The sequence below is a fragment of the Perissodus microlepis genome, chromosome 22 (assembly GCF_051167445.1).
Source record: "Perissodus microlepis isolate ML-2025 ecotype Zambia chromosome 22, ASM5116744v1, whole genome shotgun sequence".
NCBI classification, from domain to species: Eukaryota; Metazoa; Chordata; class Actinopteri; order Cichliformes; family Cichlidae; genus Perissodus; species Perissodus microlepis.
Window position 1 is genome coordinate 16195168 of NC_140481.1, and position 15740 is coordinate 16210907.

Genomic DNA, 15740 nt, shown 5'->3' on the forward strand with positions numbered 1-15740 from the left:
TCTCTGTTCCTCTTGTATCTCAAATAGAATACGTCACTAATTAAATTTAATTAAATTATATTGCAATGTTACAATAAAAACTTTATATGTGTGTTTACATTTAAAAAAGATGTAAACATTTTTCAATATATATTTATGGTGCTATCTTCCGCTGCTACAGCCTTCCTTTACTGTGGGCTATACAATGCGCCGGGGTCTCCACGGTAACGGGGCGCGCCACAAGGCCAGCCAGTGCGTGGCTCCCGGACGCTCCGTTACACCTCCGGAATGTTGGCAGACGGCGTGAAAAGGGGGCAGTGAGCGGCCCACATTACAAAAATAACCCAGTGGACCTTTGGAAATGTGCCAGTGGCGACACCGTGACTGCAGACCGGAGAGAACGCCGTCCGCACGCACCCGCGCGCGGATGACGTCATGGGTACAGTAGATAATGGCTACCCTTATAGAAAATGTATTGGGGATCATATGGGGCATTTGTAGGACTCCTCCGGCCCAGTAATCCCGGATTAAATAGCCATAAGTATATAATTAGCGCCACGTGTTATTTTTAGACGCACAAAGTTAAAATAAGATTACCCCCCTCTCTGTCATTTACAATGTTTAAAATAATACCTCTAAGTCTCTATCATATGAGTTCCACTCAGGAACATGGTCAAGTTGTTCTGTATTATCTTCTTTTTTTAATATACTAAAAAGTAATCATGATAGTTAAATTGCAATATAGTAATACACACTTACAGACACAGCTGCTAACATTTCTATGAAATTGCTGTTATTTTATTTTGAAATTCAACTTAATTACTTGAAATACACTAAACAGCCATTTTATTAGATACACTTAGCCACCACAAGGTTGAACCCCCTTTTATGCCAACAGAGCTTTCTAAATTTTTCTTGGTATACATTCAACCAGCTGCTGGAAACGTTCCTCAGAAATTTTGCTCCATATTGACATGACAGCATTGTGTACTGGGAATCTCCTGTTCTACCACATCCCAAAGGTTCTCTTTTGGATTGAGATCTGGTGACACTGGAGGTCATTTGAGTACAATTAACTTATTGTCTTGATCAAAAAAAGTTTGAAATGATTTGAGTTTTGGACATGCCATCAGAAGATGGATACACTGTTATTATAAAGATCAGCGACAATACTCAGATAGGCTCTGGCATTTGAACAAAGTCGGTATTATGGGGCTCAAAGTGTGCCAAAAAATCTTCCCCACACCCCAACAGCCTGAACTGTCAACACACGGATGGGTCCATGCTTTCATGTTGCTTACACCAAATCCTACCCCTACCATTCAAATGCTGCAGCAGAAATGGACTCATCAGACCAGACCATATTTTTCCAGTCTTCTGTTGTCCAGTTCTGGTGAACTCATGCAAATTGCACACTCAGTTTCCTGTTCTTAGCTTACAGGACCTGGCGTGGTCTTCTGCTTCTGTAGCCCATCTGCTTCAGAGATGCTCTTCTGCATACCTGTTGTAACGACTGTTTATTTGAGTTTCTGTAGCACTCTGGCCATTCTCCTCTGACAGTTGACATCAACAGGGCATTTTCACCCAGAGAACTGCAGCTCACTGTGGATTTACTCTTTTCCAGACCATTCTCTGTAAACCGTGGAGGTGGCGGCGGAGTGGATCAACAGTTTCTGAAATACTTCAACAACCATGCCTCATTCAAAGTCACTAAAGTTATCTTTCTTCCCCATTCGTTTAAATATCACCACTTAATCTTTACTCTATCTACATGCTTAAATTCACTGGGTTGCTGCCATGTGATTGGGTGACTAGACTAGTCTTCTGTTGTCCAGACATGTGACTAGATAACAAACTTTTGAACAGGTGTACCTAATAAAGTATGAAGTAAAAAATTCTAATACATTAAAGGTGAGTAATACACATTTTTAGAGGTTTAAAAAATATATAAGTAATGAAAATTTACGGTGACTGTATTTTCAAATTTAACTGTTTAGAGTTCATGTTTTAAAAAAAATGAAATTAAAGTGATTTTATTTTGAAATTTACACATAAGCTTCATTAATGGATCCCAGTTCAGCAGCGGAGGCATAAAATAAGTCAACTCACATGTACCGTTACTATTATAATGTCACACTCTTGTTTTGAGACAATGTTTTGACAGTCAAATCCTCGCTGCAGAACATCAGCCCAGCTGGGTGCATCATTTGGATAACGCTCCTAACTAATCCTCCAAACAATTCAGCGCCTTATAATCCCAATATTATTACAATGTAATCAAAGGATGGAAAGCACTCAATTTATTAAACCCTCCTGGGTGAGACAAATGAGTCTGCACACACACACACACAAACACACACGCAGAGACAACAAGAGCCACATTTCATGTAGAAAGTGTAGTTTTATTATTTCAAACTTCTCCTTAACACCCGAGAAGGTTTTCACCTCATACCTGTCTCCCTCCTTCCCTTTTCCTTTCTCCAGTTACATCTACAAAAACTACTCATCACTGTGTATGGTACATTATCCTCCTCAGTCGCCATGCTCTGGAAATCAGCGAATGAGCTGCAGGAGTGGACGGTGGGGAATATTAGCTGCAGATGGGCTTAAAAGAAGGCAGCGTGAGGATGTAAGCAAAACGAGAGGACGAGGGAAACGGGTACTAAGAAAACAAGTCTGGACGTGTAACCCTCTCCTCCCACCGAGTCCCACCCACCTGCACCCACCCCTTTTTGTTTGTTTTTTTCTTTCCCTAAATGGAACCAACAATAACAATCATTGGCTGGTTATTTACATGCACAGTGCCCCCCCCCCGTTACCACCCCATAGACACACTAATGCCTGATCCCAAAGCCATCTGCTGATCAACAGTGTCACATGTTACAATATGTTGAATAGATTTTCCTGACAATCACTTTTACTTGATTTCAGAAGCAAGCCAAACCTATAATTTAAAAAAGACAAGGCTGGTGATATTCCATGGTAAAACAAAAACAGCAACGAAATCAGCCTTTTGATAAATATTTTCCATGTTGTGAAAGCGCTCTTGTACAAAACTATTGAAAACCCCATCAGTCAGCCACGCCGTTGCACCGATTTGCACCCCTTTGTCACAACAAAGCTGGGCACTGTAGTTTATTTTAAACACGCACCTCTCCCTCACTGTAAATACTACCTGGACATAAAAATAGTTTCCACAAACATGCTCTTTATTGCTAAAGAAACTACAGCGTGCAGCTGTTGTAGGAAAGTACAGTAAAACAAATCAGTGCTGGGCGCTACAGGGAAGCTACTGAAAGATGGATGTTTATTGGTCTTTTCATGTTTTGCCTTGTATTTACCGTAATAAACAAGTGAAATGTCACCTGCCTTATCTTTTAAGGAATTCACGCTTTTCTGTGCGTCCTGGGACCTCAGCAGTGGCTTCAGCTGGAAGGTGAAAGCAGGGAAGGAGGAAGGGGGAGATGGCTTTGGGAGCGGGAATCGTAATCGACTGCTCTACACATCACCACGTTCTAAAAACAACAACAGGTACGAGCCTTGCCTCTTTTTTTATTAGGTGACCCCCCCCCCAACCCACCCACCCACATCGACGAGCCCAACCCCACCCACCCCCCAAACAAAACAAAACAAAACAAAACAAAACAAAACAAAACAAAACAAAACAAAACAAAACAAAACAAAACAAAACAAAAACAAAAACAAAAAAAAAATCACAGGGGCACCAAGTGGTAAGAGTCCAGGGTGCAACTGCAAAGCACCAGCTAGTCCTGTGGAATTACACAATCGCACACACACACACGCACAAACACACACAGACACACAGCAGTGGGAGTGTTGAGAGCTGGCAGTTTAGTGAACTGTCCCCTCGGTGAGGCCAGCTCTTGTTCTATGAATCTCTTCTCCCCTCGCCTTCCTCCCGCGTCGCCTTCCTCTCGTCACGCCGCCCGGCATGCTGGTTCTTCCCTGAGCTCTGTACATTCTTTTCAGGGCCATATTTCACTTTCTCAGACACACACACACACAGACACACACACACACACACGCCTCTCCGTCTGGGTGGGGTTAAGTCCATTTCTCAGGTAAACTGTGACAGAGTGAGTCCATCCACAGTGACACCATCAGGGTTTGGCCTGAAGGGGGTGCTACCAACAATTAACCAGCCCTGCAGGGGTGCAGAGAGGATGACATAACTTAAAGTTACAATATGCTGCACTTTGACATAACTGCATGAAAAAAGGCACTTCACTGATTTTACTCATGAAGTTGAATTTCGTGTCATTAAACTGCTCTGCCAAAAAAACAGTCCTGTAATTTTCAAAGGCAGGTTTTCATGCTTTAACGCAAAAACTGTTATGGTTATGAAATGTCTAACATTTTTTGAGATTGATACAAACGTATGGAGTTAAATTAGCCTCAAAAGGATTACAAACTAATACTTACAAGCATGTACAAGGATAAAAAAAATACTGATCATTCCTGCACAAATGTTTACGTTCAAGGACACAAATCTGATCATTTTTACTTTCAAAAAGCTGCTACTTTCAGCTGCTCCCTTATTCACAAGGGGTCGCCACAGTGAGCAGCTCTGCATGTTTGATTTGGCAGATTTTTTAATTTTTTTTTGCACCAGATTAACACATTCACTTGGCAAGCGAAAGGTCACTGGTTCGATTCCAGATGGAGACACAAATCCCCTTTGGGTTTGTATCAGGAAGGTCATCCGGTGTAAATCTCTACCAGCCTAGGCGAGTAGCCCAAAGAAGCCCTTCTTGACACAACCCCAAAGGGACAGTATCCTCCCGGGATCAAACCGGGGATCTTTCCCTCATTAGGCGACAATGAAAACCTTCTTTTAGCTCACTTAAGAGCTTTGCCTGATACGGAGAGATCTCGTGATGTGTGCACTTGTTTTTTTGGAGCATTTTTCACATTTGCAGCTTTGAACGGTTTCTCAAGCTGCGTTCAAGTGCTAGTGAAAAATTGGACACCGGAGGCCTGTAACTGAAGAAGGATTTTGTCTCATCCAGGTAGCTTGAGGGTTAAACCTGGGTTTTCAGTACCACGAAGATGTTTCTCTTCTTAGCGGCGCTCCAGAGCAGGTTAAGTTCTAGATTAGAGATCAGAGGGTATGAAATCACCACCTACTGACCAATCAGTTCTCCAGCAAATTATATCATCATTCCCAGAAGGTCCCATGGACCTCTGTGCGTGGACGGCATGAGGATCGAAAGTTTTTTTAATAGTGTCTAAAGTCTTTGCATTAGCAATAAATATAGATTCTTATATTATATTTTAAATATAGATTTTAATCACCATTTAATATCTCTGGAGTAGGTGACACTCGCAGGGATCATTTTCTGTGAAAGAAAACTCATATGATCCCATATGATTGCAGAGAGATACCCTGGGTACACTGAACTTGCTTCGTAGTCCAGGGCCCTGGCCTTCCCTTGGATTCTAAGAAAAACTAAAAAAAATTTCAAGGCTACAGGTCTGGATATATATGCATTTGTAAAGGAGTTTTATATTTGTTCAAATTGCTTTGTATTTGTGTGTGGATTGGAACATGCATTTTGTGAGTACCCAAAAGTACTCACAAAAACGTTGTACACATTTTATCATCCCTTTGAGACTAACTTAACTCCATAGAAATTAAGGACTAAAAACAGATCCTCACTCAGCTTGACTGCACTACATTTATCCAACACCATTACACAATAGCAGTGCTACACTGCTGGAATAGCGCTTGAAAGATTAACAATGAAAGCAACAAAAACAAAGATATTATAACATAGGAGACATTTGAAGAAGATGGCTGTAACTCACGTGTAAAGAGGCTGCAGCTGCAGATGAGAGGACTTCTGAGGAGGCTGGTAGCCATAAGAATCGAACCCACCAATGAAATCAACTTCATGAGGGGAGAAAGAACAAGAATGACATCATTCCACTTTCCCTTAAACTGTGTGTGTGTGGGGGGAGGGTTATATACCAGGTGTTGTATTTCAAGATAACTCTCTCACACCATCAGATTGTATCATCTTATGCGTTTGCTTTTATAGACTGCAAACTGTGACATCAGAATGAGCAGAGATACAATACCAATACATCAACCTCCCTACTGCCTTTGAGTCACTGATACATAGTTCTAATCTTTCTCAGTTGATTAAAGGAACAGAGTCATGTGGTGTAGAGTGAAGTAAGATTGATTAGCTGCATCAGTGGGGCTATAAAAAAACAAAACAAAACAAACATCAAGTTCTGGATCTGTTTTCTCTACAGCTAGAACTGAACAGCTCCATCATTTTAAAGTAAGAATGTTCTAATGCTTTCTTTTTACAATGAAGCACAAACGTGGTTTAAAAAAAGGCATTTAGTTATTTATTGATGTGTACACACTTATAGAGCTTTCAATAACATGAAGTGTAAGACAGATTAATTAACTGCCACATGCTAGGGAAAATGTGTATTCCCAGACTGGTTGCCGACTGATTGCTGGAGGCTGCTGGCTGTCACTAAGTAAAAAAACCTTGTGGTTGCTTTGGTTGCTAGCAGATTGCAGCAGTTTCCTGTAATTTTCCTGGAAGATGCCTACTTTTCAGTTTGCGTAATGCTTTATTCAACTTTAACTACACTCGAAGAGTAAATGGCGAGTATTTGCAGGCAAATTGCTTCAGCTAACTCTAGCAACCAACCAGTGACAGAATGCACACTTTTACATGTTTTCCCCACGTGACTGATAGTTTCTAGATGATTTGTGTGACATTAGTGTATAACAGATATATTAATATGTGGTGAGTATATCAGCTGATTTAAAACAAGAAATGTGTCACCATTATATTAGGTAAAGTAACACATTTGTCTTGAATATATCACTCAAATCTTTTTTTCAAAAGGCAAAAAACCCCAAAAACAATAAAAATGCACGAGACTGCAGTTCCTTGAGTGGCCACTTGAGGCTCACTTCAAAAGTCAGTGTGTCCCCACAGACTCCAATAGAGATTGAAACTGTGACATCATTCCGGGGTAAAACCGCAAAGGATTCTGGGAACGCGTGGCAAGCGGTACTAGCGCACGCAGGCTTCCACATGAAAACAGTCACACAGCGATAAAAAGAAACACAAAAAATGGCAAGAAGCTGTTGTATTATTAACTGCAATAGCCGGTCGCATGACAGCCACGGGAAGCCGACGGGTAAAGAGATTGTTTTTTATCGGATTACGTCGTGGAAGAGAAATTGTTCACGCCGTGTTTCCAATGAAACAAAAGCTGACGGATGGCCTGGATTGCAGCCATTCGAAGACCAAATATAACTTATAAGTCTTATATTGATTTGAATTGAATTCGTTGCGCTATGCTGCTTTGTTCACTGTGGCTTTGCGGGCTAATGTTTGTTGTGTTTTGTAGGAAAACCAGCCTACAAAATGCTGGAATGCGATCCAGACTGTGCACCTTCTATCAGCCTGGGTCATACTGAGTTTAAAGCTGCTACCACAGCGAGATTTGATCGGTTAAGAGAGAGAGTGATATCAAAACACCCACGAAACGTCCCGCATATATGTGCCCAAGTGTTGTATTGAAGCAATCAAGTGATGAATAACTGTTTTCCAGTATGTTGTTTTGCAATGTTTTTTTTTTTTGCATTGTTGATTTGTTTTTTACCAACGCAGCTAATAAAGCATAATGGAATACAATTTTGCCTCTTTCTTGTAAAATTCTATAATAGAATGAAACAATAATGCCAGTTATAAATAAAGACAATAAATTGAATGAATTACGAAACACTCATTTTATGTCTATTAGATCTGAAAATGTTGTGTAACACTACAACCTGAAACGGCAAATAGATTGTGTTTGCCTGTAAAGGAGATAAAGGAAAAGAATTTAACAACAGCTGTGAAATGGAATAGTCCAAATCACCAAAGTAAACTGGACCTGGGCTTGTTGCAGGGATCTGAAGTTAATAAACATCTTGTGAGTGTATGCACTCACACTTAGGACCATATAATAATAAATATGTCCGTGATGAAAGTTGGGCAGCACGCTAACGTCCTTACTCCACTCTGTATGCTCGTAGGGTTTGACACTTTCACTCCTTTGATTTTTTCCTCGTCCTTTTTTTTTTTTTGCCTTTTCGTCATGTCTGTCTTTGTACGGACGTTTTGTACATAACTGTTTTTGGGGCAAATAAAATGCAAGTAGGGATTAAAACCGCAGAATTGATGATTACCGGTGCTGGAAATACTAGCGCTTGATGCAGTGTTTTGATTTTGTTGCCACGGGTACCCACAAAGCAATGTGCGAAAGTCACGTGGTCTGTCAATCTCTATATTAAAAAGCCGAATTTTTGCAAAAAATAAACAAATCTATTACAAAATCTGATTTAGTCTCTATATTATAAAAACAGAAAAACAACATGGCGATGGATCTAAAGCTAAAATTTAGACCGGCTGATGTCAAACACTTGCTATATCCATCTTTTATATACAGTCTATAGTCCATCTATTTTATGAGTGTGAGTGGTGCCTTGTTTTAAAATAATACATAGCTGAGAAACTTGATTTTGGTTTTATGGATTTTAAACAAATCGTGTAGATGTTGCGTGTTACTGTTAGAACATCACTGACACTATGCTATGACAGGCATATAATTGCAACACAGCATGCTATTAAGATGTTAGAGACACAGCACTCGCCCACTTCCTCTTACAGGAAATCAAACTTATAACATTGATATGGGACTTCATTTCTTCCATTGAGTGAGCGTAAAACACTCACAAGAGGCACATCACGGGAACAATCAGTCAGACACGCAGATGGCACACTCACGCCGACAGACGGACACTCTCATGGTGGGAATGCATCCTAATACTCCCCACAGATGGAGGGCTCAGATCACCCAGAGGGAATCCTCTGCAGTGATATCGCTAAGCATGACTCACACAGGAGAAACCAATGAGACGACAGCACTCGCACTCAGAGTCATGGATCTCTCACATAAGAGACCTCGAAAATAGTACGACAAGCACACCTAATCAACTGAACAAGGTGCTGGAAGAGCTTTTAGTGAGAAGAGAAAGATACTCACAGCTGTCCTCGTCATCCTGGAAGACTTTGCTTACGTAGCAGGCGTATACAAAGCCAAAGAGCTGTTGGAGAGGAGATGATCAGAAATAAATACAAGGGTTGTTCTGTTAGCTGAGTCACTGCTGACTTGTCCAATATTTCTCGGAAAATGTTTTAGCACGATATTGAGGGTCAGCAAAGTGATACAAAACCAAAAAAATGAATGTACAAGAACGTGTGTGTGTGTGTGTGTGTAAGTGTGAGTGTGTGTTTGATACGTACAGCCAAGAGGATCTGAATGGCTGAGCTCAACACCTCGATGTACTGGTAGTCGAGCAGACACCCGGACACAGTGATGACATGGTGGTCATCGGGGGCCATGCGGGAGTCTAATACTGGTGTTACCAGGCAACCAGGACCGTGCTCCATCCACCACGAACGATGGAGGGATGTGTTGAACGTCATGAGAAAGTCTCTATCCTAAACACACGCATACAGTAGACACAGAGCTAATTGTCATTCTCTTACTGCATCTTAAAGCTTCTTTTAATTGTTATTAATACGGTGATGCTTTTCTTCTGTCTTCTGCCATATCTACACTGTTATGTTAAACATAACCGGTTATTAATGAGGTCAGTCTATGTAGAAGTAATACAGATCAAACTTGAGATTCTTTGCTTGGTTTTGCAAAAAGGGAAGACAATCAGAAAAAAAGTTGTCTTAAAAGCAGAGGAGCAAGTGAATGAACACAGTGGCTGAACTGAGGCCCCGTATCAATACGGATTATTTTAAACTTTAAATCACTCAAGGCTAATTTACTAGGATCGAAAAAGAAGAGCAGTAGGTCTGCCTTAATCGTTACGTCTAAAAAATACTTCTGAAAATAGCGACATAGAGCCAGAGAACTGCTAATATTTGGTAGTTGATGCAAAGTAAAATGATCTATAAAAATGTACTTAAATATAACAACAAAACCATACAAGTCAGAACAGGGGTCGCACACAACTTACCTGAGAGAGGTTTCCAACCTCCAGGTAGAAACAAATAATGAAGGAGTTCCATCCCACCCAGACGACCAGCCATACTGCATACTGCCAAACAGAGACACAGGGATCGGTGTTTGGGGACAGTAAGCTACACACACAGTTAGTGCAGGAACTGGTACTCCGGTGCAAGATGATGGATATACACTACTCACAAAGATGAGGTATCTGAAGCGAAACTGCACAGTGCCAAACATGCCCAGGATGACGGCCATAATGTGCAGGAAGTTGGCCAGAATGGGAGCCCACTGGTAGCCCAGGAAATCAAACACCTGCCTCTGAAGGGCTGCCACCTGGGAAGGGGTGGGTCACACACACAGACACACACACGTATATATGCATATTAGGAAAGAAACAAGCACACATGCAAATATAAAGGACAGAAAAACACAACACACACACACTAGTGAAGGCTACACACACACATACAGTGACAGGGAGACACATACACAGGTCTGCCGCAGTTGTTTCCATGGTAACTGCCTGGAGCACCAGCCAGTCCAGTGACTGTAAAAAAAAAAAAAAGAAAAAAAAAAGAGGAGCACCCCCAAAAAGCTCCGCCAAACTAATGAGAATCTATGGGCCAAATCCCTGTGCCGCACAACAACGCATCAGCCGGGCAAACAATAGCCTCAATAACCGCTCCTCACACTGCTGCTGTCCACGCCTGCATCACACTCACTGCAGGGAGATGTTACAGTCACTCTTATAACACAGTCATCACCCTTGAGAGTGTCAGTCCTGAGCTATTTCAGAGGAAAACAAACATCCAACTTTCACTCTACAGTAGAGACCAGGTGGTGAGAAGAGCATTTTTGTTCTTTACATTCAGATGATTTTTTTTTCTATATGGAGCTATCAAGCCTCTCTTTATAAATATAGACGACCCTGACACTAAAGACCCCCCTACCCTGTACCCTTCTGCTTTATACACACACCCTAGCCTGTAATGTGGCATGGCACCCCAGCAGCTGCAGCTCAAAGCTTTTTCCCTGTGTGACTGCATGGAGAGGCCAGACAAACATGTCTGATTACAATGTGCGGGTCTGTAGCACGCTGCTCTAATTATATCTTCATGGTGAGTGAGTAGAAACACACACACACACACACACTTACCAGCTGCAGTGAACATATCACCAGCAGCGTGCATCTCCCGTCGCACTTCCCCATTTTGGAGGGCTCAGGACGCGGCTTGGAGCCGCGGAGGCTCCGGGGGAAAGATGGGTCCCCGGTCAGATCCAGACTGCCTGGTCGCCTCAGCTCACAACATTCCCGGCTGAATAGACGTGCCCAAGGCCGCCGCCTCCTCCAGCAGCGCTGGTCCGGTTCTTCCACTCACAGTGGATGACCCATCTTGGCCTCTGCTTTTTTTGTTTTTGTTTTTTGTAAATAACAGTCGCGGGTGGGTTTCAGGAAGGAGAGAGGTGAGGAGGAGGTGAAGAGGGTCCAGTTCACGCCTGCTGCGGTCTGACCACCACAGAATCACCTCGGCCACACCTTCCGAAGAGGGGCTACACAAAGACACAAAGAGAGACGGAAAGCTGTCATAATCCGCTCCGGGCTACAGGCAGAAATGAGCATCATATGATACCGGATCACACGGGGGTGGTGGCGGTGAGGAGGAGGAGACCGACCCCGCAGTTGTGGTACTACAGCTAACGTTTGGCTACATACACTACGGACACAAAGCAGCCCGTTGTGACTCACGGTTTTCTAGGAGCGGAAGAGTATCGCCCCCCTCCCCACCTCCTCCTCTCCCAACCTCCGTCGTCTGGATCGTCTTCTCCTCGAGCTGCTCGCGGGGGAAGAAGTCAAGTTAGCGGGCGGTTTTTCTTACCGATACCGGGCTCCTTTGCTCCGTCTCGCAGCGCCTTTTGTCAACAATCGGTGCCGGGGCAGGAGGAGCCGGGGGGAGAAAGAGAGAGGGAGAATGAGAGAGGGAGAAAGAGAGAGAGATAGAGGGGGTGGAGGCTCTCAGTCACCGCGACCCCTCGAGGAGGAGCTGCATGGATTCTGCGGATCCGCGTGCGCGAGGGAGTCAGCGAGTGAGCGCGAGCGAGCAGCCCCGCGAGGCTTTTGAAAGGATCACAAAAGAAATGGGGGCCCGCGGTGGGTGAGGGGGTTCAGACTTGTGGAGGAGGAGGAATAAAATCGCCTACTCCCTCCAGCACCACCATCCAGACCGAGGAGAGGGAGAGAGGGGAGGCTGGCCCCCGGAGGTGCTGCCCCTTTCCTCAGCTTGTGGTTATTCGGAGCGGAAATAAACACAATTAACAGCCTTGTTTAATCTCAGCTACTTACCACGAGCAGCGCGACAGCACAATACAGTGAGCTGCACACAAGCTATATCAGAGAAGGAGGCAGATGATGAGGCGGCTATTGCAAAGGGCCACGCAGGAATCAATGAGCAAGACAAATGTTTTATTTGGACTTGTAATTCACCATGTTTTTGTGTCAAATCTTTGCAAATAAAGAATTCTGAGTTGTCCTGTTTTGATAAATTAAAGCACAGACTCCTTTGGGCTCTACTGAAGTAGATATGCAGTCAAATATAATCCTCATCTACAGTGCGGTACAAAAGTATTTGCCCCTGTCCTGGTTTCTTAAGTCTTAACCACTTTTTAAGTGGTTCAGTTCAGTTCCACTAACCGCACCCAGACCTGATTACTGCCAGACCTGACGAATCAAGGACTCACTTAAACAGAACCTATTGGACAAAGTGAAGTAGACTAAAAGATCTAAAAAAAAAAAAAAAAAAAACTAAAAAAAACAACAACAACACAACATGCCATGATCTAAAGGAACTCAAGAACAGCTGAGAAACAAACTGACATCTATCAGTCCTGAAAGGGTTATAAAGCCATTTCTGAGACTTTGGGACTCCAGTGAACCACAGTAAGAGCCATTATCCACAAATGGAGAGAACCTGGAACATTGCAGACTCTTCCCAGGAGTGGTCCACCTGCCAAAGTTACTCCAAGAGCACATCAACAACTCATCCAGGAGGTTACAAAAGAACCCAGAATAAAATTTGAACTGCAGGCCTCAGCTGTGTCACTTAAGGTCAGAGTTTGTGATTCAACAAGACTGGGCAAAAATGGTATCCATGGGAGAGTAAGAAGAAAGCCGCTGCTAACCACAAAGAACATGACAGCTTGTCTCACATCTGCCAAAAACATCGTGATGATCACCAGGACTTGTGGGAAAATATTCTGAAGGCAAAAGTTGAACTTTTTGGAAGGTGTGAGTCCTGTTACATCTGGTGTAAAACTTACACAGCAGTCTGGTGCTTCAGGTTTTGGAGTGACTGAGTCAAAGTCTGGACTTAAATCAGATTGAAATGCTTTGGCATGATCTTAAACAGGCTTTTCATGTTCAAAAATCCTCCAGTGTGACTGAATTAAAGCAAATCTGCAAAGAAGAGTGGGCCAAAATTCCTCCACAGCAATGTGACAGACTCATTGCTAGTTATCACACACGGTTGATTGCAGTTCTTACTGCCAAGGGTGGCACAACCAGTTATTAGGTTTAGGGAGCAATTAGTTTTTCACATAGAGCCTGGTAGATCTGGATAATTCTTTTTTCCATTAATAAATTTAATCGTTTTTTTTTAAACTGCATTTTTTTATTCAGTCAGGTTATGTTTGTCAAATGTTAAATTGGCTTGATGATCTAAAACACGTAAGCTAAAACCTAAGAAATCAGGAACGAAGCACGTACTTCTGTTGGGCCTTAGGGCAGCCCCTCACTTCATCCACTCTGTGAAATAAGCTTTTCAAGAAAATCTCTCTCTTTGAGACAACTTACTTCTGATTGGCTGCCTCCTTCAAGCAGAAGGTTTTAGCAGCAGTTGGGTGGGGTTGCTGTGTCTGTGATGACCATATAAGGGTGTCATCTTTCGTTGATGTCATAGAGATCCAAGAGTAGAAAAAAGTGCCGGACACAGAGTGTTTAGAGCAGCCTGAAGTTTGAGTTTTGCGTCACAGAGATTTTTTTTTTTTTTTTTTTTACATAAGATGACATCACTATTTCAAATTTTGGGCATGTTTAACTCAAAAAATCAAGAAAGGTTGCTACACATATTTTTGTTTTATGTGATATAACAGTGTTAATTACATAAAACAAAAATGAAACATTCATGCACACTGTAACCATTTGAAACCAATCATTTCAGAAACATCGGGAAGACTGAAGTTCATCGCAGGGATCAAGCAGGACTCATGATCTTCACCAGCAGCTCCTCGGAGGGAAATCGTCTTCTCTGCCATAGGGCCGTCCCAGAAGATGAACAGAGGTCTAAAGGTCATGTGCTTAAGAAATAGGAAACAAAATCCAGCAAGGACCTGAGAGATGTACTTGGTCATTCAGCTCCACTGTTCACAAAAGCCTCAACAGAAATGGTATCAGTGGAAGCGTGGCTGTCAAGAGGCCATCATGAATTACCATCTGGAAAGAGTCACACAGTGGGACACTATCAGTCATGGACTGGTCTCCCCAGAGCCCAGATCCTAACATTATTGAAGCAGTGTGGGATCTTCTTCACAGAGAACAGAACAAAAGGCAGCCAACATCCAAAGAAGGGCCTTGAATGTTCATCAAGCCCAGAGAACTATTCCTAAAGACTACTTAAAGAAAGAAAGCTGCCTATGAGAGTTCAGGCTGTGCTGAAGAATAAAGGTGGTCATGCTATATATATTATAGCATATATATATATTCAGTACTCTATTCAGATTCTTTGGAGTACCCCGAGTGAGACCGAATTGAAGTCATGCACTACAGACAGTTAGAAAATTAAATTCTTTTAAATAAATTATGCTGAGGTATTAATAGCTAAAAATGCACTGTCTACAAGTAGTACTGGTCTTACTCATCTGTGAAATAATGAGTTCATTTCAGGTCTTTGAAAACACACACACACAAATGCACACGCAGTTACACAATAGGGCTTTATAAAATATGTAAAGTACACTTTCTCTTAAGAATGGTAAAACCTTTATTAGGAAAACTGCAGCCAATAAGAAAATGCACAGGATAACATAAAAAACAAAGCTGTGTGGGGAGCTAGCAGCCAGTTTATGGTGTTTTCGAACTGCACGCATAATGAATCCCAAACACCTTGGAGTGGATTGTAAAACTGCACCATAAACCTCCAAACCACACATTTAACTTGTACCATTGTACCACTGCATAAGTGATTTGTGAACCCTTTACTGAGATTTCTGCTCTGACGTCTTGTAAAATTATAGACAGTCACAACGGGACCAAACTAATAGCACATTTTTCATGTCTTTATGAAGCCCTGAGATAGACTGGCAACCTGAATACGCTGTTAAGAAAATGGATGGATGTCTTTATTAAACACATTAAGTTACAAGCTGTAAGTCCAAGCTGGAAAGAGTAAGTCAGCATCTATACCTCAGTAATGATTTCTCCAAAAGATACTCCGAACGAGACAAGTTAACAAGATAGGATAACAGACATATTAATCCCTTTAAATCCTTGTAAGATAAATGCATGCAAAGTCACAAAGTTAAATCGCAAGTTCCCTAAAAAACATTACAGAGACGAACAAAGCTGGAGACTACAAAACCAACATCCAAAGATGTTTCTGTTCATCAGTCCACAGTAAGAAAACTCTCTACAAACAGCTGAA

General features: G+C 42.2%; 1 protein-coding gene across 2 annotated transcripts; it reads right to left on the bottom strand.

Moving 5' to 3' along the window:
- Positions 1 to 3629: 3629 nt before the first annotated feature.
- Positions 3630 to 12133, bottom strand: nkain1 (sodium/potassium transporting ATPase interacting 1). 2 transcript variants are annotated; one of them, XM_084918716.1, is made up of 8 exons: positions 11925 to 12133; positions 11204 to 11598; positions 10243 to 10380; positions 10055 to 10135; positions 9327 to 9524; positions 9067 to 9127; positions 5809 to 5890; positions 3630 to 4144 (listed from the first exon to the last, which is right to left on the bottom strand). In XM_084918716.1, the coding sequence occupies exons 2-8, from the start codon at positions 11255 to 11257 to the stop codon at positions 4135 to 4137; spliced, it is 624 nt and encodes a 207-aa protein (XP_084774842.1). In that variant the 5' UTR covers positions 11258 to 11598; positions 11925 to 12133; the 3' UTR covers positions 3630 to 4134. The 2 variants fall into 2 exon arrangements, with proteins under 2 accessions (XP_084774842.1, XP_084774843.1); XM_084918717.1 differs by lacking the exon at positions 11925 to 12133 and adding an exon at positions 11795 to 11906.
- Between the last annotated feature and the right edge of the window lie 3607 nt (positions 12134 to 15740).